General features: G+C 28.8%; 1 protein-coding gene across 3 annotated transcripts; it reads right to left on the bottom strand.

The window, feature by feature from the left end:
* Positions 1 to 332: 332 nt before the first annotated feature.
* LOC112711293 (WAT1-related protein At5g07050) lies at positions 333 to 5,653 on the bottom strand. Of its 3 annotated transcripts, none has more exons than XM_025763911.3 (7): positions 5,012 to 5,653; positions 4,511 to 4,573; positions 4,098 to 4,214; positions 3,782 to 4,016; positions 2,176 to 2,334; positions 820 to 971; positions 333 to 727 (listed from the first exon to the last, which is right to left on the bottom strand). In XM_025763911.3, exons 1-7 carry the CDS (start codon positions 5,215 to 5,217, stop codon positions 589 to 591), a joined length of 1,071 nt encoding a protein of 356 aa, XP_025619696.1. In that variant the 5' UTR covers positions 5,218 to 5,653; the 3' UTR covers positions 333 to 588. The 3 variants fall into 3 exon arrangements, with proteins under 3 accessions (XP_025619696.1, XP_025619698.1, XP_025619697.1); XM_025763913.3 differs by having other exon boundaries at positions 333 to 668; positions 5,012 to 5,652; XM_025763912.3 differs by having other exon boundaries at positions 333 to 671; positions 5,012 to 5,652.
* Positions 5,654 to 24,199: the final 18,546 nt, after the last annotated feature.

Consider the following 24,199-nt stretch of genomic DNA (forward strand, 5'->3'; position numbering starts at 1 on the left):
ATAGTTGTGGTAGAGAAAAAATTTCTCTTAGTACCCGAAAATTTTGAATCCTCTCCCTCTTATTTAATTATATATTCTGATAACGTCACAAGTTACAAGTGCATCAGAACTATCGTTTATCACAGTATCTAATTTCAATTAAGTCGCTGCAATAATAAAAACTAGTGCAAAGATAATTATAGATATTAAATTAAATAAAATAATTTTAGATTATTGTTTTTCTAACATTAGCCTAAAATTGTGTGGGCCTATCATACTTCGTTTGTAGATTATGTCTTCACTGGTCTTCAAATTAAACTATGATATATAAATAGATAACATGGCACAAAATCTTGAAGTGAAATACTTGGATCCACATGAAAGAAAAAGTTACAACACTCATTTGACCATATATAGAATTTGACTCAATACATTGATGACGAGTCAAAAAGAACAATAAAGAAAAAAAGGTCAGTAAGTATATCTAATATAGAAGTGTTACACAAATTAAAACCACCCACATTATACTATCTTCATAGCTTATCCCATTTTATTCTCATCCCACTAAAATTTGCACTTATTCCATTCGAGCATAATTTAATTTATTGATCAGATTTTGCATAATTCTACTGGGTCTTCACCATTGCAGTTTGATGTATCTTTGGAAATAGTGTGAACTTGTTGGTCACCTTCTTTACCCCACAACAGCAAATAGAGACCAACGATGACAAAACATGCGCCAATCATGCTGAAGATTAATTTCAGAATAATAATAATAATAATTAATTAGCATTATTGAAGGATAGTTAATTAATTAGTTATTCAAGTTAATTATTATACCTGCCCAAATAAAGTTTCTCGCCAAAGACGAAATATGCTAGAATTGCCACAAGCACGGTACAAAGTGGGGTAGTCATTGTGACAAAGACTGGCCCTTTTTTCTCAGTGCACCATAGCTGAACATATATGACCAATCCAGACACCACAATTCCCTGCCATTTACAATAACAAATAAATATTCTCTATTTTATCTTCTAGGAGGCAAGGAATTTGTACTGCCAACATGCTGCTTCAATTTTAAAATTTTATATAATTTCTATACCAATTTTATAAAATTATAATAAAAGATCATTTGTTTTCATTAAGATAAAAGTGATGACTATCTTTGTGTGGCATATTAAGTGACCAATAAAAGTTTTAGCCAATAAAACTTAACGTTCATAGAACAATTCAAACATATATGTATGAATATAATAAGAGAAACAGTACGATTAACTGTCTATTAAATTATCAATTTTATAGTTATTTCTTACAAAATTAAAAAAATATGTATTTTTTCACTATTTTTTCTTTGCATTTTTTTACATATTTTTATAGAATAAAACATGTAGGTTTTATTTATTTTTTTTTTCAATTTTTATGGATCACTTTTAATATTAAAAATAAAAGGCGTACATAAAAATAATCTATCCACATCACATCTAACTTATTAAGGAAACCACTCACATAAAGAAGCTTAAAACGTCTTTTTTCAAAGATGTTTTTTTAATAATTAAAATTCAACTTATATAATCGATCAAACTGTGTTATTTTTGTCAAAATTAGAAGAAATAAATCAGTTTGACCGAAAAATCGATAAACCAAATTTTGAACCAATTTAAATTAATATTTTTTATAAAAATGATTATAATACCTCTATTATAGAAAATGACTTAAAATATTTCTATTATATATTTTAAAAACTCTAAATCATAATCTTTCTCTTCTCTCTATGCCATCGTTGAATTAGAATTTAAGATTTTTAAATTAATATATATAATAAGAATATTTTAGTAATTTTTTATAATAAGAGTATTATATCTATTTTCTATAAAAAAGAATATTAATTTAGATCGATTCAAGATTTGATTTATCGATTTTTCGGTTAAATCGATTTGTTTGGTCTTATTTTAACAAAAATAACACAGTTTGATCGATTATATAGGTTAAATTTTAATTATTAAAAAAGTCTTAAAAAACCGTTTTAATCATCTTTATGTGAGTGGCTCCTATAAATAATATGAAATATTCCTCATCCCATAAACTAATTTTTAAAATCAAGGTTTATTCAATTTCAAATTCTAATTAGTTAATAATTAGCCAAATGTTGATAATAAAAAGTAATTAGTAAAACCGTTAATTTTATGAAACACTTACTCCATATAACGTGGACCACAAATCGATGTTGAAGCCTATGAACCATGCTGAAGGATGATGTTGTACAATTGCTGTGAAAACAGCTGATTGCACTGCTCCAACAAAGCACATCCACGAAGTTAGCGACAGTTGAGCTGGGTACCTTTTCAAAGTGGATGCCTGAAATAATTCCATAACTTGAATTAGTAGTTAATTACATCAGGTTAGAATTGTAATAAGCACAATATTTTTTTTCTTATCTCTCCACATTTAGAGGGAAAAATATCGATCTCCTATGTTTTGTTCCTTCGTGATTAGATTTTCCGTGTGACTTTAATAAAAATTAGATACCCCCGTGTCGCATTGATAGATATTAGATATCCCTACGAGACAACCATTTATTTTGGACTACTCTGTGTCTAATCTCCCGACATAGTGGCCTTTCTCATTGCATGCGTACTTATCCTATTGGTTAGTTCCGTTCCGCAACCTTCTCCCACAAAGATCAATAGGAAAAGAACAAAGAACGAAAGAAAGGGGGAAATAAAATAGGAATACTCACGTCATAATATCTTTATATGAAGATGATATTCTAAATCTTTAGATTATTAATTAAATATATTTAATTAACTTTATCAATTCATCTAATAATTTATAATATTATCTTTATATAAAAGTATCATCACGAGAGTATCCACCAATAAAATAAGGTAAGGTACAGAAGTGACATATAAAATGATGTGTTGGTCACTTGAGACACGCATATAAGTATATAACGCATCTTGTTTCCATTTATGGTCTTTTTACTCTTCCAGAAATAGAAAGCGGATATATGTAATTAGTTTATATTTTATTTATTATTCTAGCTCATTTTGCGAATAATATAATGTTGTTTGTTTAGATATATTTATTTTAGACATAAATTATAATTATTAATTAATTAATTAAAACTATTAACTAAAAATAAATAGTTTAAAACGGTGCACTTTATTATACTTTCTAAAAATTTATTTAAAAGTTATTAATCCAAATTAAAATAAAGGACAATACTTCATAGATATTCAAAATTTACGTCTAATATTATATAAAAATATGATTTTTTTTTTATTTTTGACTTTTAAGGGGACGGAGGACTGGAGGAGAGTGTTAAGCAACTGAAAAATAACAAAATTTCTAAAATAAAATCATTAGTTAGTTCAACTAGGACTTTAACTTTTTTAGTCACCAATTTTCTTTCAAATTATATTTTTTATCTCTAAATCTTAAATTCTAAATTCTAAAAAAATTAATTAATATTATTAAGCAATTAAAGATTATTTTCTTATCTCATTCTAATTATATATATATTATAATACAATAATTTAACAAAAAAAGGAGGTTGGTAGTATGAAACAGTATTTCCAATTTGAAAGAGTGTGTGCTGAGTGGAGTGTGTGCACAACAAAACAAATGAATAATGGTGTCTGTCATTCATCATTGATGGCAAATAGCTAGGTGCCTTCCAAGTCATCTCTTCCTACAACTAATCATTTTCAAATCACACAAAAAACATGAACAGCTCGAATTAAGTGAAATCCGTGATGACAGTTACGTTGCATGGAATAATAGTGAAAACAAACCAACTAACCTGCATAATATACCATACAGATAATAAAACACAACTTGTAACTGCAAGAAGTGAACCCTTTAACCAGTTCTCTTCGGTGCCACCATTTTTTCCTTGAATATGGATTAGTGGACCCCACAAATTCCTCATCGGTGGTCCTTTGTACAGTGTCATCGTCATTACACCTCCTAAGGATATCAATGTCCCAATAACTTTTGCTATTCCACGAGGGTCTCCAATATCAAGAGCTTCGTACCTGCGTTTTAATTCATTATATGTAAATAGAACAAATTAAGATAAGTATTGTGTATATGGAAATCTTTTCTAGCAAATTAACCTGAGTGCTACAGCAATAATGAAGGTAAGGGAAGCTACGATGTTGAACATGGAAGCAACTAGAGTTGGAGAAGTGTATTGCAAGCTTGCAAAATACATGTTGATTGGCGCACTGATCCTGAGATTATTTTGCATAAATCAAAATAAATGTCAATACCCAAGACCATATTTGAATATTAAAGAAAAAACATATTTTTGTTTTAAAAATTACTATATATAAACAAAAAATTAATTATTATATATTTGTGTATAAAATATATATTATTTAACTCATTTTAATATATTTTTTTGTATTTTAACATATAATTTATATTAATAGCTAATTTAATAACTAATTTTTTGTATATGAATATGATTTTATATTTTTTATTAATTACTATATTTTTTTTGTTGTTCGATTTTGTTTGTCCTTACCCAATCAAAGAAAGCACAAAAATTTCCATGAACAGAGCAAACGTGAGCTTTGGTCGTTGTTTTCTGTTTGAACCATACGGAAAGGTGTGTCAGTTTCACAAGGTAAAAAAAATAGAAAGAGAATTAGTGTATATAAGAAGTGAATCAAATAACATAGTTCTTCCACAAACACGTGCTATCTGGTATGATATTAATATTTATTAATTTGATATATATTGAGCAAGCATCAAATAAAGGATATATTATAGTCTGCCTTTGAATATATACCAAGATTCAATTCAAATATACAAATACATATGCCTCAAAGAAAAATCTCATAAATTTCTCATGAAATTTTGTTTGAGTCATAAAAATTCTGATACCATAAAATAATTTTTCTCAAAAATCAATAATAAAAAATATATAAATAATTATATCTATAGCAGTATTAAATACATGTACACAACAAATCAAAGTATCAAACTAGTAACTGACATATAGTAACATGTAGAAAATGTATACCTCTCGAGAAAATATGCAAAGGGGAACATGACAAGAGCAGCCACAAAATAGCGATAAGTAACATATAGAAAAGGACTCATCCCATGATTGAAGGAAGCTTCAGTGATGAAATATACCAAGGCACAACCCACCTGGGCCAAGAACATCAGAATGTGTGGCTTGAATTCTTTGCACACAATCAAGAGACATGATTTTTTATGTTCCATGTATAGTTATAGTGATGAATGATATAATAGAGTGATGATAATATATATGATATATAGTGTCTCTCTTGCACAAAGTTATTGTGACAATAAGCTCTTGCGCAAGAAGCATAGAGCATGCAGCTATATATATACACACTTGGACAGCATGTGATTCTTAATGCATGTTGATTATAGAATCCTGTTAATTCTTGATTAAATTCCTTTCTAGCTAATTTAGACACGAGACTAGCTAGGGTACGGTAGGGTATAGGGTATGACAAAAATACAAGAAAGAATAAATTGCAAGTCATCTTATATATGCATGCTAGCTAGCTAGCTGAACATGACATATAACCTATGTGTGGAACTTGAGTGTTAGGCGATTAATGATCAACTAAAAAGATAAGTTAAGTGTTGATGGATGAGTGAGCACACTAAAATTGAGAATAAGTGCGTGAGAGAGAGAGGAAATGCTAGACTGCTAGTTGTTATAAGGAGGGAGAGAGAGAGAGAGAGAGGAGAGAGAGAGAGAGAGAGAGAGAGAGAGAGAGAGAGAGAGAGAGAGAGAGAGAGAGAGAGAGAGAGAGAGGAGAGAGAGAGAGAGAGAGAGAGAGAGAGAGAGAGAGAGAGAGAGAGAGAGAGAGAGAGAGAGAGAGAGAGAGGGGTAATGCTAGCTGTTATAACCTTATTTGGATATGCCTAAAAAGACTTTTAAGTAAAGGTTGTAGTAATAAGGAGTGAATTAAATACTCGTTAAGAGACCGTCTAGCCTAAGTAATTTTATTAAAATTTGATTAATATTTAATCAGTAAAAAAAATAAATAATTTTATATTATTAAAAATATTAATAATAATTAATTAATAATTATAAATCATAAAATCTATTAATTTTTTAATATTTTTCGACATGTTAATTTTATATATAGTTCGAGGTAGTTAGTTAAATTAAATAAAAATATATAAAATTATAGAAAAAGATAAAAAAATTAATTTTTAATGAATGAATATCAACTAATTTTAAAATTTAAATTTATAATTTATAATTTAAAATTTAAGATAAATAAAATAATTTTTAAAATATTAATTGATATTAACTTAAAAGAATATTAATTTTATAATATTATCTTTAGACGAAATTGTAAAAAATATTTAAATGTACTATTTGACTTAAATATCAATATTGTTTACAGTGGAGAGTATTCTAATGCTGTTTGACTCATAATTAATGTCGCCTTTTAAAGATGACCTTAGCTTACCTAACATACCAAAACTAAAGGGGTTTTACTCTTACATCGTTTAAATATTTAATAAATTAAAAAGAGAAAATACAGGAAAATAATGTTTTTTTTTGAACGATCTAAATAATAAATTAAAAAGTAAAATTAATTTTAATTTTAAAAATTAAATGTTAAATTAATTAAATGTAATCTTTATTCTTAATAATTAATAAATCTAAAATACAATTCGTTGTTTATGTTATTCACATCTCTCATTATTTATCTAATAAAATTGTTAAAAATTATAATTAGATACATTTTCTTTACTTGAAATCGCTGATGATTGAATTTATTTATTGAGTAATAATTGTTATTGTTATTTTTTATAAAATTTTAATTAATTTTGTATTTTCTATTTCAATTACAATAATAATTGATATATTGCATAGATTTTACTTTTAATTTGAGTATAATTGATTTGATATTCAACTTGTATTTATAATAAAATTTCTTTAAGTTTTTGTGTTGAAATACATGACATTGGTTATTAGTGATCGAATTGAAGAAAATTTTGAGTAGTTGAAAAAAAAGAGTCTAAGATTTATAACGTTTATGCTGATCACATTTTTCAGTTCACATTGATTTTAAGAGAATTTTCTGCTAAAGAATAATTTTAGGAAGATTGGAGCCGAAGGAAAAAACGGATTAAAAGGCAATGGAGATAGAAGTATTCACTCATTATTAGTTTAGTTTTATATTAATTTTAGGATAGTTAGTGAGAAAAAACACTCCCTGCTCATGAAATTTTTGTTTTAATCATTAGGGTTTAGTCTTCTAAGTTAGAGTTATTGCATGCAAGTTGTTTAATTTTTTGCAAGATTCAAGTTGCAAAACTCATTTCCTTTAAGCTTCTAGTTTAATTTGTTTGCAATTGTTCTTCATTTTTACTTTATTCAATGTTTATGAATTCTTGTGTCAAGTGAAACTTATTTGAAGAATTTCATGAATGTTTACTTTTTCTTTGCCTTGAATTTATGTTTGATTGAGCAATTTTTACTTTCCTTACCATTTTAGTAAATTTAGAATTATATTTTTATATATTTTAAATGTTAAATTTTATTTTTCTTATTTCGACTTAAGGTATAAGATTTAGAAAAATCTTGAGTTTAATTGTATTTCATGATTAATGATAATTGGGGTCATTGAATTAACATGACTCTAATTAACTTTTCCCGTTATTGATGGTCATGCGATTAGGACTTTGTTAATTATTAGGTTAAGAAACTAACTCTGATAGACTTTTCACATTATTGTTGTTAATTTATTAGGACAACTTCACTCTAATTACATTAATATCTTGCATAACTTTTTTTTTATCAAAGGGGTTGGGTCTTACACTGACTTAACTAGCTAGTATAACTTCAACTGACTTTTCAGACTATTAATGGTTAACTGGTTGATGGGACATTAATTATTAATCTAGTTAATAAATTTCAATAGACTTTTTCACAGTAGATGGTTGACTTATTAAAATAATTCATTCTTTCACATTAACACAACTTATATAGACCAGGATAGATAATCTTAGGAATTATCCGAAAACCAAAACTCTTTTATTCCATTGATTTCCATTTCTTTAATCATTTTTAGTTTACTTGTTTTAATGGTGTCATTGTTATTTTAATCTCAATTTTTATGGATGAAATTTAGCTACAGTCAATTTTATGTGAAATTAATAACTAAGAACTGTTAAATAATTTAAATAATTTGACTAAATCTTTATCTAACAATTTTTTTTATCAACTTCACGTAAAATTAACTGTATATAAGTTTTTACCATCTCATGACACATACAAAATTTGCAACTTCATGATCAACCTTGGGATGTGTGTAGTTCAAGTATTATTTTGTTACTCGGATTCTATTCTCATAAGAATTAGGGGTGAACTCGGATCGAATCGGATCGGATATGACCAAAATTTCGATTCGATCTGCACTAAAATCATCGGATCAGATTGGATATAATATTCGCAATTTTTAAGCTTAGATCCAATCCACACGTTTTTAAGTTTGGATCCGATCCGCACATTTGCAGATCGAATCGGATATCGGATATATTCGCAAAACACAAAAATATTTTTAAAACCTTATTTTTACTAAAAAAATATCAATAAAATTCATTTTTTCTATTATTAAATATATTTACTCTTAAAATAATATTAAACATATTTTTTTAAAATAATAAATTAAAATAATACAACATATATGATAATTATTGGTTGAAATAAAACATAAAAAAAATATTTACTTATTTATTTTTTTATTTTTGCGGATACGCGAATATGCGGATACCTACACAAAATCTGCAATCTGATCCTATTAGTGTGTGGATCGATCGGATCAGATTCAATTCAATATTGTGCAGATCAAATTCATATCTGCAATTTTCAGATCTGATTCAGATAAATACTGCGAATATACGGATCGGATCCGATAAACACCCCTAATAAGAATCAAATATAACCAAGAAAAAGTAGAAATTAAAATGATAATATTTTGACTCTTTAAAATCAAACTTATTTAAAAATAATTTTTTAAATTTTAAACCAAATATAAAAATATATAATATTTACATCTTAAAATTTTTAAAAATTACTTATAATTTTTTTAACCACGCACACTCACACTGCTATTATCAATGAAAAATCCATTACAAATTTTACTGGTCAACAGTCAAAATCTATCTTTAAAATTTGATAATAATAAACTAATTTTTAGTAGTCAAGGACGAAATTAGATAAAATATTAAAGAAGATTAAAAATATTTATACAATAAAATAAAATTAAAATAAAATTTTAAAAAGACTAAACTAAAATTTACATATAATTTACATATAAAAATTAAAATTAGGGACATTGGCCCTTTCTCTTCATATAGTTCCGTCCTGCTAGTAGTTATCATTATCAAACTATATAATCCCATTTAATTTTCACCAAAGTGCGCCTTGCCAAGAGAAGATGTGGTCCATTAATTATCAACAATTCTCTCTCTCTCTCTCTTTCTATGTATATATATAAATCCTTTATCTATGTTGTGTCCTCCAATACCGATTGAAAGATTCAAATAATTAAGTTTACCTATACCGAATGAGCACGGGATTATTGGATATGAAGACAAGAAAGTTAAGTTGATATGAATATCAACGGAGGTCTACTACTCCTGTCTCTTGCATGCATTCTGGCTACTAATTTGAAATTAAAGTGGTTTCCATTAACCAAGAATAAAGCGTTTTCTTATTAGATTTAGATCTTCTAAAGTTTAAATTTTATTTTAGAGAATAAAATGTGATTTTTTATTTTTGAATAATTTTTTTTTCATATTTATTTTTAGTCTTACCTATGAAATTAATAGTGAAAAATCACACTTTACTCTCTAAAATAAAATTCAAACTTTAGAAGATCCAAATCCTTTCTTATTATATTAGGTAAGCATTATTAAATTTAAAGGACAAATAATAATGCCAAGATCATGACTGTTATATGTGTATATAATATGATGAATTGGATCATAGAGGAAAGAAGACACTACTAAAACAGTTTTATGTGTACACGGTATGTATCTGTTAGGCACTTCTGCAAATCTTGAAATACGCACCTACGTACACTTCTAGAACTGATCGAGCATTCCTTAATGATTAATTAGAATTTCGATCTTTTTCCCTTTCCAAATAAAGCAGATCCACCACACCAACAATGCACTTAGACAGTAAAAAAATATCCAATAACTTTTTAAGGATAATTACTATATGACTCGGTCATTCTTTTTCAACTTTTTCCTTCTCATTTTTAATTTCAAAAATATAGATTAATCATCAACCCTTTAAGCTAAAATGGCACTTATTTTTATGATTTCTCATTTTTTAATTTGGTGGTAAGTATTCAATCGTAAGACTTAATTTAGAGTCAAAAGTCAAATTAATTAAAATGGAAGCTAAGCATCCTATCCTCGTTAGTAACACTACAAGAAATAAGGGGTTTAGCCACGAAAAAAATTATGGTTAAACTCTAAGATAACCGTAACAACTATACATTGGCCACGAAAGAATATTTGTGGCTAATCGGGGGGTTGCATTTTCAATTTGTCACGATTTTAGCGTTATTAGCCACAATTTTAAACATCGTGGAGACCTTCAAAGAGTCACGATTTATATATCATTGTCCACGCATAATGCCGTGGCTAAATAAGAATAATTAAATAAAAAAGTATAATTCTACTACACTTCATCCGTAGTTAATTTGTGCAGGCCGGGTTTTTCAGCCACATTTTTTTGTGGCTAATGTTGAATTATTTAATCACACTATTTTTGTGGCTAACTCACTATATTTTTCACATACAATTCAGGGCTAATTTGTGCTAATTTGCTTTAATTAAACAATTTTATTAAATTAAAATTATATTTATATATATTACATTAATAACAAAAATCAAACTTTTTAAATATATAATATCTAACATTTTTCCATAAAAAAATACTAATAAGAATTCAGTATAATAATAATAATAATAATAATAATAATAATAATAATAATAATAATAATAATAATAATAATAATAATAATACAAGTCTAAACTTATATATAATAAGAAATAAAAAAATTAACATAAATAAAATAAATTCTAATCCCTTCTAGATTAAATATATTTAAAATTTCAACTATTACTTATTAAATATATCAATTAAATGTCTAACATATCACTGGATAAACTAGGCACTTTATCACTATATTTTGATAACAAAATACAGAGCTGCCATATCCATAACTTTTTCTCTAAAGTTTCATGCAGTTTCTCTAAATTTATCACACATCATACATTTTTAACACCAAAGACCTTTCCAATTTACAGCGTTGCTCTACGAGCCATTACACCCAGAAATCGTATCAATAAATTTACGTCATTATCTCGACTTTGTCCATGTCCATCAAGTTCCATAATGTCTTTTTCATCCATTTTCAAATGCCAAACTTGAATTGTCCAGTTGTAATCTCTCCCATAGAAGTGTCTGCAATGAATATAAAATTGAATAAAAAAATAAACTAAATATTAGAATTCAAAAAATCACGTAAAAAAAATTGAAATTTCATATACCTTTGACATTCACAACTAAAGGGTCATTATAATCTTTTCAGGTACTGGTTGAGACTTATTTCACCCAAACCTTCTGCAAATTCTTTATTGTTGTTGATATTCTGTGTTATCGTAATTATGCTAAAAGGGTCTCTTCTGAATTATTATGTTTTTGTTTCACGAAAAAATCTACTAAAAAACTAACAAATAACAAAGAAAAAATCAGTATTTTGAGTTTGGAGGATACCCTATCATATGATAGGGTTCATATAGTGTGGTTAAAGAGAGTGCTTTTAAGGTGCTGCAGAAAAGTAGGAGTTAAAAGACAACGTGAATGATGGGAAGTTATATTAAAATTTGTCCGTGATTATTTTAACTTTCCACCAAAAACTACAGAAGTTAAGCGCACATTAAAAATTTTAAATTTTAAAAATTCAGCTTGACCAATATTGTTTAAATTGTCTTTTAACTTTCTTTAATCTTAAGAATATTTCTTTCATCCTACTTTTTATTATCTACTAAATATACCTTAAATTATTTTATTTTTAACACAATAGTTATTTATTTATTTTTAATGGTCAAATATAATAAAAAATTTAAATTTAAATTTTGATTTTGTAATATTTTTATCTTTAATTTTTATTACAATAACAATAAATAACCAAAAAACTACTTTAATAAATATATGACCCTCACAATCTCTCATTTCATGCACTTGATAGTTGATGATTTAAATAATATACTATTATTTAATTATTTACCTATTATACATGAAACAATATAACAAGAGTTATACATTAAGTAAATTTTGTAAATACTTTTACCTGAAAATTTTAATGTTTAATAAATTTTAATTACTAAATTAGTTACTAAAATTTTATTACATTAGACAAATTAATTATCAGATAAAATTGTTATAAGAAATTTTATAAATTAATTTCTTTGTTACTTAATAAAATTTCAAACTTTTATACAAGTGACTCATAAATTAATTAGTATTAATTTTTTTATAACTGAAAATAATTGTAAAATAATTAATTAATGGAATATACCAATTAAATAATAGTAAAAATAAAAAATTTAATTCATAATTTCACAAAATAATTTTTAAAAAGATAATTATACATATAATAAGAGTACAGTACTCACAAAAATATATAGTATGTATTAAATCATATAAATAAAGACTAATTTTTTTAACTTATTCTCATTTTTTTAAATTCAAAAAATGATAAATAATTTATTTTTAATAAAAACCAAAAAATTTTTTATACTTACAAATTATTGAACTTTTTATTATCTATTCAAATTATATTATTTTAGTTAAATAAATTTTATCTTTATAATTAACTCAAATATTAGAATATTATCTTTATTTTTATAATTTTTTATTTTATCTAAATTCATTTTTTATATTTTTAGATTTAATTTCATAAATATGTGTTAATGTTAGAATATTAAAAAAATGATACTATACATTAATAAATTTATTTAAAAAATTAATTTATTTAAGACAGAATAGCCATGGTACGTTAATGTAAGTAAGAAATACAGCTACGAAAAATATTGTTTGTAGCAAAAGATTAAATTTTAGCCACTGTCGTAATGTTTCGTGATAAATAGAAGACACACTCATTTATTTTTATCACGATTTAGTGTTCGTAGTTAAAATTTGGTGGCTAAACACCGTTTTGTGGTAGTGTAAGAACTTTCATGATATGCAAATTGCAACCAAGTGGAAGAGCCAATAACTGCCATTGACAGTGTTAAATACTTATTTCAAGTTAAATATCAGTTTACCTTTAATATTGAACCATTTTCCTTTAATTAACTATATATAAGACTAATTAATTTTTGATATAATAATATTTTTTGTAAAAGTATCACATTTAAAGAAGAAGATTAAGAAGAGAAAGATTGAAAGTTGAAAAAGAAACGAAAACAAAATTCTGTTTCTGATTGAATTACAAAAATGGTAAAGTTGAAGATTTACATGAGTTCAGTAGGAGCACTTTATAACATAGTTGTCACCTATTGTGAACCACAAGTACTTAACTAATTGAGCCAACAGAAATCTAACTGACTAAGCTAACTAACTGTGTATGTGAGCTAACCAAGCCAACTGAAGACTGAGCGAGCTAACTGCCTTTCATTCTCTCAGCTTACTCTATCATGATCCCTGCCAATCAGCTTTCCTTCTGGTGTTCTTGACTTGACAAACTCATTTGGCTCATTAGTTGACTTGCTTTCATGACTTTGAGTGTAAGATTGGGTTTGCTGCCAACAATACTGCACTAAGATTGTCACAGTATATTGAGGGAGATGTTTGGAGTGAAATTCTTAGTTTAACTATGAGGTTCTTTATCCAGATCAGCTCAACAACCAGGTCTGCCATAGCTCTATACTTAGCTTTGGTGCTAGACCTTGCAACAGCACCTTGCTTCTTTGAGCTCCATGACACCAAATTTCTTTCAAGAAAGACATAGAACCCTTTAGTTGATTTTCTATCATCTAGATCACCTCCCCAATCCGAGTCACTATACGTTGAAATACTATGAATGCTTGTTTTGTGTAGGTGTAATCCGAAGCCTGATGTGTCACTGACATATCTCAGCACCCTCTTTACCAGCTTCCAATGGTCATCCAAAGGTGTTTGCATAAACTGTGACAGTCTGCCTACACAATAAGACAGCTCTGGACGAGTGACTGTGAGGTACTGCAAATTTCCCACAACTAACCTATAAAGTTTCGGGTTGTGAAAGACTGAACCACCAAAGGCAGAAAATTTAATTGAGAATGGGAAAGGCTTATGGCAGGGTTTACAGTTCTCCATTTCTTCCTTTTTGCGTAAGTCTTTGACATACTTCTCTTGAGACAGGACTAAACTACCAGCATTAATCTTAGTTACCTGAATTCTAAAGAAGTAGTGCAAATCACCTAGATCCTTAAGTGCAAATTTGTGATTTAGCTGCTGAATCACTTGGCCAATTGCTTCTTTAGAGTCCCTATGATTATTATATCATCGACATACACAAGTATAAATAATGTAAAGTTTTGTTTGAATCTGACAAAGATAGAGACATCAGATTTTGTAACATTGAATCCAAGGTGTTGTAAGGCTGTAGAGAGCTTGTGATACCAGGCTCTTGGTGCCTGCTTCAAGCCATAGAGTGTCTTCATTAGTTTACAAACTAAATGGCCATCTCCCAGTTCATAGCCTCTTAATTGCCTCATGTATACATCCTCAGCTAGATCACCATGCAAGAATGCATTGTTCATGTCAAGCTGTCTAATCTCCCAATTTTTGCACAAAGCCAAGGTAAGCACAATTCGAATTGAGATGTGTTTGACAACAGGGCTGTATGTCTCAGCGAAATCAAAGTCTGACCTTTGTGAAAAGTCCTGGACCACCAAACGGGCTTTGTATTTCTGGAGGCTACCATCAGAGTTATACTTAACTCGAAACACCCACCTATTGCCTACTGTTTCTCTCCCTTGTGGTAAGGGAACTAGCTCCCAGGTATGATTCTGGATTAGAGCATTGTACTCTGCATCCATGGTAGCCTTCCAGGCTGGATTTGTCAGAGCATCTTTTACTGATCTTGGTTTAACATGCGCAGAGAAAATATTGGGCCTAAACACTCGATTTTTACTTCTTGTGATCATGGGATGAATATTCAAAGGTGCAGTAAGGGGTTCATTTGCTAAGGGGAGGATAATTTCAAAATCTAAAATGAAAATTGAGATTGGTGTAGCTGATGGTGCTGATGGCACAGGAAAAGAAGAGGTGAAATTAGGTGGCTGTATGTTTGGAATGAATAAGAGACTAGGACTAGAGTTGAGAGTGTGATGAGGTGAGATTGGTACTAGTGGGGAAGTGGAGTTGCTTAATCTAGGCTGAACATAAGTTGGTGTATGGGAGGGATTATTATAGCTGTTTGGAAGATTGTTGTTTGAGGCTAATGTTGGAGCTGTAGGAATTCTTAGAAGCAGAATGGCTGGTGCAGATTGAGGTTGGGATAGAGAACTTGTCATTTTTGAAAGAGAACTGGTGCTCATCAAATACCACATTACTTGAGATCACTACTTTTCCTTGTTCAGTAAAGCACTTAAAGCCTTTTTGGATTGTGTTGTAGCCCAAGAAGACACAGGGAGCTAACCTGAACTCCAATTTGTGCCTATTGTAAGGCCTCAAATGTGGAAAATACAGACAACCAAACACCTTGAGGCTTGTGTAGTCAAATTATTTTGCAAACAGCTTTTCAAATAGAGATTGTCCTTGCAGCACTTGATTAGGCAGCCTGTTTACCAAGTATACAGTAGCTAGAAAGGTTTCTCCCCAGTACTTTGTTGGCATTCCATCCCCTGCAAGCATTGCAAGGCCTTTCTCCACCACATGTCTGTGATTTCTCTCAGCATTGTCGTTCTATTGGTGTTCATGTGGACAGGAAAACCTGTGAATTACTCCTTATGCCTGCAAGTCCTTGGCTAAACTTACATATTCAGCAGCATTGTCAGACTGAAGCATTTTAATTCTAATGTTAAATTGCAATTCAACCATATGCTGGAAACATTTAAAAACTGATTTGACTTGAGACCGGGTTTTAATAAGATACAACCATGTATATTTACTATAAGCATCAATGAAATTCACAAAGTAATAGTTGCCATTCAAATCAGAAATAGGAGCAGAGCCCCAGAGATCTATGTAGACTAGTTGTAGAGGAGCAGTATAGACAGAATTAGAGGTAGGATAAGAAAGGCAATGAGACTTCCCAATACAGCATGACTCACAAGGAATTTTTATTAGAAGAAGCAACAATGTAACAAGACTTTAGAATAAAAGTAACAACATTATTAGAAGGGTGACCTAGTCTATTGTGCCAAAGAAAAAATTGATTATCTGTTGTAGACACAGTTGATATAAATGCAGCTGAGTTACTTGATGGAGTGAAGCTGAGAAACTTGTACATTCCCTTTTCAACCTCCCCATGTATGACAATCTGTTTAGTTGCCTGAGATTTTACACAGCAGCCATTAGAATAAAATTCAAAATAAACATCATTGTCACAATAAAATTTGTACACACTCGCTAAATTCTTTGTGATATCGGGAACATGAAGAAGTTTGTGTAGCAAGAAGTTTTTGTTACTCAAATCAGTTTTGAAATAAGAGTTTTCAACAAGGTTAATGTGCAAACCTGATCTGTTTCCTACGATCACTTGATCCGTGCCGTCATAGTTTTCTTTCTCAATCAGATTTTGCTAGTCTGAGGTCATGTGGTGTGTAGCACCCGAATCTGGATACCAATTTTGATCTTGCAAGGTTGCTGGTGTGGCTAGCACATTATTCAGATTGGCTTGTACTTCTTGCAATGGATGTGTACTTGACCTATTGTACTGTGTTTTTGAATCATCATTTCTCTCATACCTATACCAAGAATTCTTGGCAGTGTGGCCAGGCTTATCACATACTTGGCAAACAGGTCTTGCATTGTTGAACTGTCTTGAGCTTCCATTGTTATTGTTGAACCTTGAGTCATTGTAGGACTGAGCATCATATCTTGAGTTGTTACTTGAGCTGTTGCCACTGAAATTGTTCTCTCCTTGATATCTTTGTAATACTGTGCACTGAATTGTCCACCATTTTCATTGCTGAAATTGTTGCCATGATCAGTTCTTGAATTGTAACTGTTTGGACCAAACTATCCATTTTCATTATAGAAGCTTCTGCCGCCTCTCATGTTTCTGCCACCACCTCAAAAATCACCTCTAAATCCACCTCTTATATTGAAGTTCTTTGAGTATCCTTGTGTGCTATGTGCTACATTTTCTTGTATAAACGAATCTGACTTTCTAAACCTCTCCAACATGCTTTCATGAGTCAATAAGAGTGATTCCAGTTCTCCAACAGTGATGCTTACTGGTCTTACAACCACAGAAGTAATTACTGTGCCATATTCCTCAGTCAGGCCATTCAAGATCGCATTAACATGATCGCTCTCCCGCATTGGTTCTCATACAGAAGTTAAGGCATCAATTGTCCCTTTTAAAGCTAACACATATTCATTTACTGAATTACCTATCTTGATCGTACTCAGTTTGTTCTTTAGCTGAATTATCTTTGCTCTAATTTTTGAAGAAAAATGATCATCTAACCTTTTTCAGACCTCATGTGAGTAAATACAGTCAACCATCTGAGTTGTGAAGGGTTTGGTCATCGAAGCAAAAAGCCAAGAATTTAACAATGCATCTTGCCTTTTCTAAATTGCAAATTCTAGTGTGATTCGTCCTGATTCATCAAGTCGTTGATGGATTTCTTCTCCTGTGATGTGGAGAAGTAGATTGTGACCTTCTATTGTGGACTCAGCTTGATCTTTTGACTGTAGAAAGTTATCATCATCAAGCTTCATAGAGATTGGGGAAGAGGTAAAGTTTGGGACTACAGTCGATTGATTCATTGTGACTTCTGTTGTTGGCGAGTTTTTCGCCATTGAAATTGAATGCAAGCTCTGATACCATGTAAAGATATCAGACTTAAAGAAGAAGATTAAGGAGAGAAGGATTGAAGGTTGAAGAAAAAATGAGAGCAGAGATCTGTTTTTGATTGAATTACAAGAATGGTAAAATTAAATATTTACATGAGTTCAATAGGAGCACTTTATAACACAGTTGTCACTTATTGTGAACCACACGTGCTTAACTAACTGAGTCAACAGAAATCTAATTGACTAAGTTAACTAACTCTATATGTGTGAACTAACTAAACTAACTGAAGATTGATAAGCTGTAACTGCCTTTCATTCTCTCATCTTACTCTATCATTTTTAAAAGAAAAAATAACCATATCTCGCCTCACCTTAGCTTACTCTTTCTATACCATTTTCAGCTAATCATTTCATATCTTCAAATAAAAACTGTATCTCACTTGCGAATGCTGTTGAATTTAAATTTATTTTTTTCATCTTTACGGTTAAATCAACAACTAACACGGTGTTGTTAGTTTTTTTTCTTCATCACTATTTCAATTTAAGTCATCAATATATGTTTAAACTTTATTTTTTTTCTTTTATAACCAAAGCACATTAAAAAAAATAACATCCCGGTCAGATAAAAATAAAAAATAAAAAAATTATCCAAAAAATTTGAAGCACATAAAAAAAATTAATGAAATCATAAAATATATTGGCACACTTCTAAAAGTCATGGACGAAATCAGAAAAGAAAAAAAAAAGAAAAAAGAGACGAGCCAAGAAAAGATTATTGTAAGAGTGTTCCAACATATCAAAAGCTATTTTTTTAGCTTTTCTATTTATAAAAAATTACATTAATGTGTTTAGTATATTTTTTAAATTTTTTAAAATTTTTTAAAAAATTATTTAATAATTTTTTAAAAAAATAAAAAATTGTCTTTTTTTAAAAAATTATTTTATTATTTTTATTTATTAAACAACTTTAAAATAAATATTTTTATAATAATTTTTTAAATATAAAATAATTTGTTTATAAATTATTTTTAATATAAATTCTTATATTTTAATTTAAAAAAAACCTTAATTAAATTATTTAGCCATCTATATATCATCATATCAATTTTATCTTTTATAAAGCATCATGGGCATAGGACAATTATTGTAACTTTGGCTCACGCCACGTGCTTTTATATAATGACAAGGAAATTTCTAACAATTTGGCTAAATGGCAATTCTTGTCAATCATACTTTAATTTTTCGGATTTATTATTAATAATGTTCTGTCTCTTTTTATTATTTGTCAAGCACCTTAAGCAATAATTTTCTTTTTCAAATATTTGTTATTCTAATTTTTTTAAATACAAAAATGATAACTATTTTTTATTATAAACAGACTTCGTTAATATTCAAAATGATGCGTTAGAATATTTAAAAAAAAAAACTCAATACATGAAAAGTAAAACTTATTACGAATTTGGTCTACGTCATTTCATTTACTTTTTAACTTACCAAGTAATGCAGTATAACTTTTACTTGCTTAAGGTACATTGCATGAAATCCTAACTGAGAATATATACAAGTTACTGGGTCAATTTTAACAAAAGGTAACCCAACGATTCCTTTTAGTAATTAATTAGCATTCAATAATTAATTAAGAAACTAGTTAAAAACTTGATAGCGTGCACTCAAACCTCTCAATTATTTCCCTGCCTTTCATTTTCTTTTCATTAATACAGTAGTCACATAAAGTTGCATTAAAAAACTATAAGATCAGACATCAGAGATTATTATCTATTTAATTTGTCGAATAAAGCCTTGTTAGTCTAATTTAGAATAAAAAACCTGTATCCACTATCCACGTTTGGAAATATTAATATTTTTTTTGGTGGCTATTTGGAAATATTAATATATTGACACACTATATTTCACAAAGTAATTAATATATATTCTACAGAAGAAAAAGAATATAATAAAAAATAGTTTAGCTAATACATGCTCTAACAATTAATAGAAGATTTCAAAATTTTTATTTTAGTCAATACATAATATTTATACTAGAAACTAAATTTTACACATTCTTTTATAATTATTTTTTTAATTTATAATATTAATTTATGTGCTTAAAATACATGTTAACTAAACTCGATCAATAAAAAATCAGCGGGACGTAGTTTAACATTCTAATTCAACTGAATTGACACTATGGAGGCACTATACTTTGCTAAATTCCAGTACATTCCACTCACATTTGTTGGTTTCGTTCATATCTTATATCCTAATATATATATATATATATATATATATATATATATATATATATATATATATATATATATATATATATATATATGAAGAAAATTAATTCAATATGGGTGGTTTATATTGTTGTTAAGAACTTAAGATGATGGAGAATTCCACTCAAGAGCAAAGTGGTTTCATTGTTTATATATAAAAAAGGTAAACTTTTAACCCTGAATTATTAGTGGTATATATTCCTTTGGCCTAAACATGAGCATTTCCACAAGTTCATATTAGATACACTTATTAGAACCAAAATAGCAGAGTCAAACCACTATAATATTTGAAGTGATGATTTCTAAAGAATTAACAACAATTCTATTTTATTTTTGAATAAATTATTATCTTTATCTATAAAAATTCAAAAGGAAAAATATAGGAAGATAATAAAAATACTAAATAATGTGAATAATGAAGTCACAAAAAAAAAATAATGTGAACAATAGATATGTCGGATGTTCAATTCAATAGGTATGTAAATGATTATGTTAAGGAAAAGTATATGCAACCAAAAGGTTATCAGCCAAAAACTAAACAAAATCATATTAATTTATATTAATAATTAATTTTAAATTTTTTAAATTCAAAATTTAAAAAATTTAAGTAAACCTAATTAAAACCTATAAATACATTCCTCTTCTCTTTCACATTAACCTACCCACTTCTAACAATCACACACAAACCTCTCTCTCACCATTAGACCCTCTCCGTCTCCCCACCGCGACTCACTCCTCTTCTTGAAGTAGAAGGCGCCACGTTAGAAAGGCTTTGCACCGACAGGAGATCAGAGGCGTTGATTGAGTCGGTCCAATATGACGTGAGCGACGTGGAGGTGGTTGGTGTCGAAGCAATCGGCAGCACGAATGAGCTCCTCTATGAAATCGAAGCCGGTGGCGGGAGAATTATTGGAGGTGTCGTGGAGGAGGCGGTCGAGGGTGGCAGTGGCATTGGCGTAGTTGTAGGATATGGTTTGAATGTCTGGGAATTCGAAGTGTGGGTCGAAGAAAGGAGAGAAGTCAGGGACATTAGGGAGGGTGGTCTTGAACAAGGGTGGGTTGGAGTTTTCGTGGAATCCAAGGTCCTTCGTGATGGAGTCCCAATCAAGATTGTGCAGCACATGGTCCTCCAGTTGGTCAAGACCCTCTTGCTGTGTGTTGGGTGCAGTAGCCACCAGCGCAGCCTTCTCAGGGGTGGGGCTTCTACACAGGTCCAGCACCAAAAAAACATTCATTTAATATGAAAAAAAAACATCCTAATACTTAACAAAAAACATCTAATTATATTTTAGCAAAAATAATTAAATATCTATAAAATTTAAAAAAAAATATGAAATTCTTAAAGAAATAGATATTCACATTTGCAATACAAAAAAATTCGAAAAATATATAAAAGAACATCCATTTAGTATGAAAAAGAAACATTCTGATACTTAGTAGAAGAAACATCCATATATATTAACTCGTAGAGATTTTGAATTCATTCAAAGATATTTGGCTAGGTTTTGGCTGATATGCTTTTGGTTCCCTAGCTTTACTCTTATGTTAATTATTCTTAATTGGATGGTTATTCCTTTTGATTCGATTTACTCATATACAATTAATAATGGCTGGATGTTCAATTCACTAAGTGTGGTTATCCTAATGTTAAGGTTTAGGTAGTAATTTAGGGGTAGAGTATTTTTTTACTTTATTGGGTCAATTTTAGAGCTTATTGTTCACATTATTTACAAAAGTCATTGTCTATCTAGCAAAATCGAATTCAAAATGCTAATAACATTATTCAAAAATAAATAAATAAATATTATATCTATAAAAAATAAATTTTATTTAACAAAAATACTCAAATATTAAACCTTTTTATTTTTTGTCAAAAAATTTTCTCAAATTTTAAAACTATCTCTATCATTTTTATTATTTCTGACTTTTGAAACCCTCGATTTAATTCTTTCTTTTCCAAATCAACACACTAAAAACTACCATTATTGTCCTCTGTTTTTTGTTTTCCCCTTAAATCTTAACCTCAAAATTTTCCACCATCTTCACTTTAATAACTTTAATTTTAATTTGAGTTAGTGAAACGAACATCCGATATATCTATTGTTCATATTATTTAGTATTTTTATTATCTACCTATATTTTTTCTTTTAATTTTAACACCCAATAACAACAACCACACCACCAATATCAACAACACCAATACCACCATCAACGCAAAACAACACAACTCAACATAAGCCAAAGGAGCACCTTGTCTTCGCCACCACCACCTTCACTCTCACTATCTCTTCTTTGAAAATTGGAAGACCACAATCAACATCATGATTAATTTTAGCATTTATGATAATAACTCACGAAAAAACTTATTATTCAAATGCTATTGTAATGTTCTTGCATTTATGTGTATAGTAATGAGGAGTGCCTATTATTTATCAAGAATACAATTTAATCACAACGGCAAAATCAACCTAATATCAGACTAGATAAATATAAAATTTTATATTTAGATACTATATTTAAATTAATACGAGATAAATTTAGATACTATATTAATCTATAACATCCTAAATATGTTTCAACATTTCTTATCAAACTTAAGTGACAACTTGAATTTGTAATTTATTAAAATACAACAAAATAAGAAAATTAAAATAAAAATTTTCAAAAATTTAGAACTACTGTAAACTGCAAGAACTTGAGATGTAAATGAAATCGCAAAAAGAAGGTAAAACTATTTAAACTCGGGATGCAAACAAACAGCAGGCAGAACTGTATAAAATTATTTGGTGTTGCCAGCGACACAAGTGTCGAAACATTAGTGACAGACTTGAATTTAAAATAAGTAAGTGGACATAAAATAAAATAAATATTGATTGTGTATTAAAAATATAAATTCTTTTTTTGTACATAAATAATTTTTACAATGACTTAAAAATATGATAAAAAAAATTAAATTCTTCCTAGAGGTATTGGATAAAAAGATGGAACACAAAAGAACACTTTGAGAAGTTGAATTTCTCTTCAGTGAAAATTATATTGGTGGAAGTGGATTGGTTGGATTTAGAGTGTAAAGAGCGTCATCTAGTTGAAAGAAAACCAAACTAGATGTCCCTTCACTGATGTCACATGTCATGAGTTTTAGTTTAATGTGTGGGAATCAACTTCCTCCTTTTAACAGTTGAAAAGACTTAAAATGATGGGAATACCAAAAGATATTTAGAATAAAAAAGAGTAAATCAAATATCAGACTAAAACCGTTGGACAATAGATTTTCTCTTCATCATGGTTTTACACTATAAAAAGGACTTCAAACCACCTCTGTAAAGTACTTTTCACTTTTCACCTTCACCTGGATCTTCTTCTGGACCTTTCTTCTTCTGAAAACAGAGAAGCTAAACCCATCTTTTTCTTTTCTCAAAATTTCTCTCATTGTTCTTCATTTCATTCATCACCTTCACGAGTAAAAACTGGCATTCGGGTGTTCCACCAAAACACTCGACAACCACTAACTAACCCGTGTCCACTTTAAATAAAGCTCATTCATCCTCTTGTAACATTAGTGGAGGTCTCAACACTTGTTCTCCACCTCTATTTCTCATCATTAGTTCTTATATTGCTTATTTGCCATTAATAGAAGTGTCTTCCTCACAAATATACTTATCCCGAATTTCTCATCTTAACCATTTTTTTTATACTTAATCTATTTTCTACAAAACTCACCCGAATCAATCATAAAAAATAGAACCAAGACTAATGAAGAACAAGATAGTAATAGTAGTAGTTGTGTCACTATAAAAGCATTGAGAGTAATCAAATAAAAATATTATAAACATGAACAAAACTTGCTCTCCTTAGAGAACTTGGAACAACAATCTCTAATGCTCAAAGAAAA

This window comes from Arachis hypogaea, chromosome 9 (genome assembly GCF_003086295.3).
Source record: "Arachis hypogaea cultivar Tifrunner chromosome 9, arahy.Tifrunner.gnm2.J5K5, whole genome shotgun sequence".
Taxonomy (NCBI): Eukaryota; Viridiplantae; Streptophyta; class Magnoliopsida; order Fabales; family Fabaceae; genus Arachis; species Arachis hypogaea.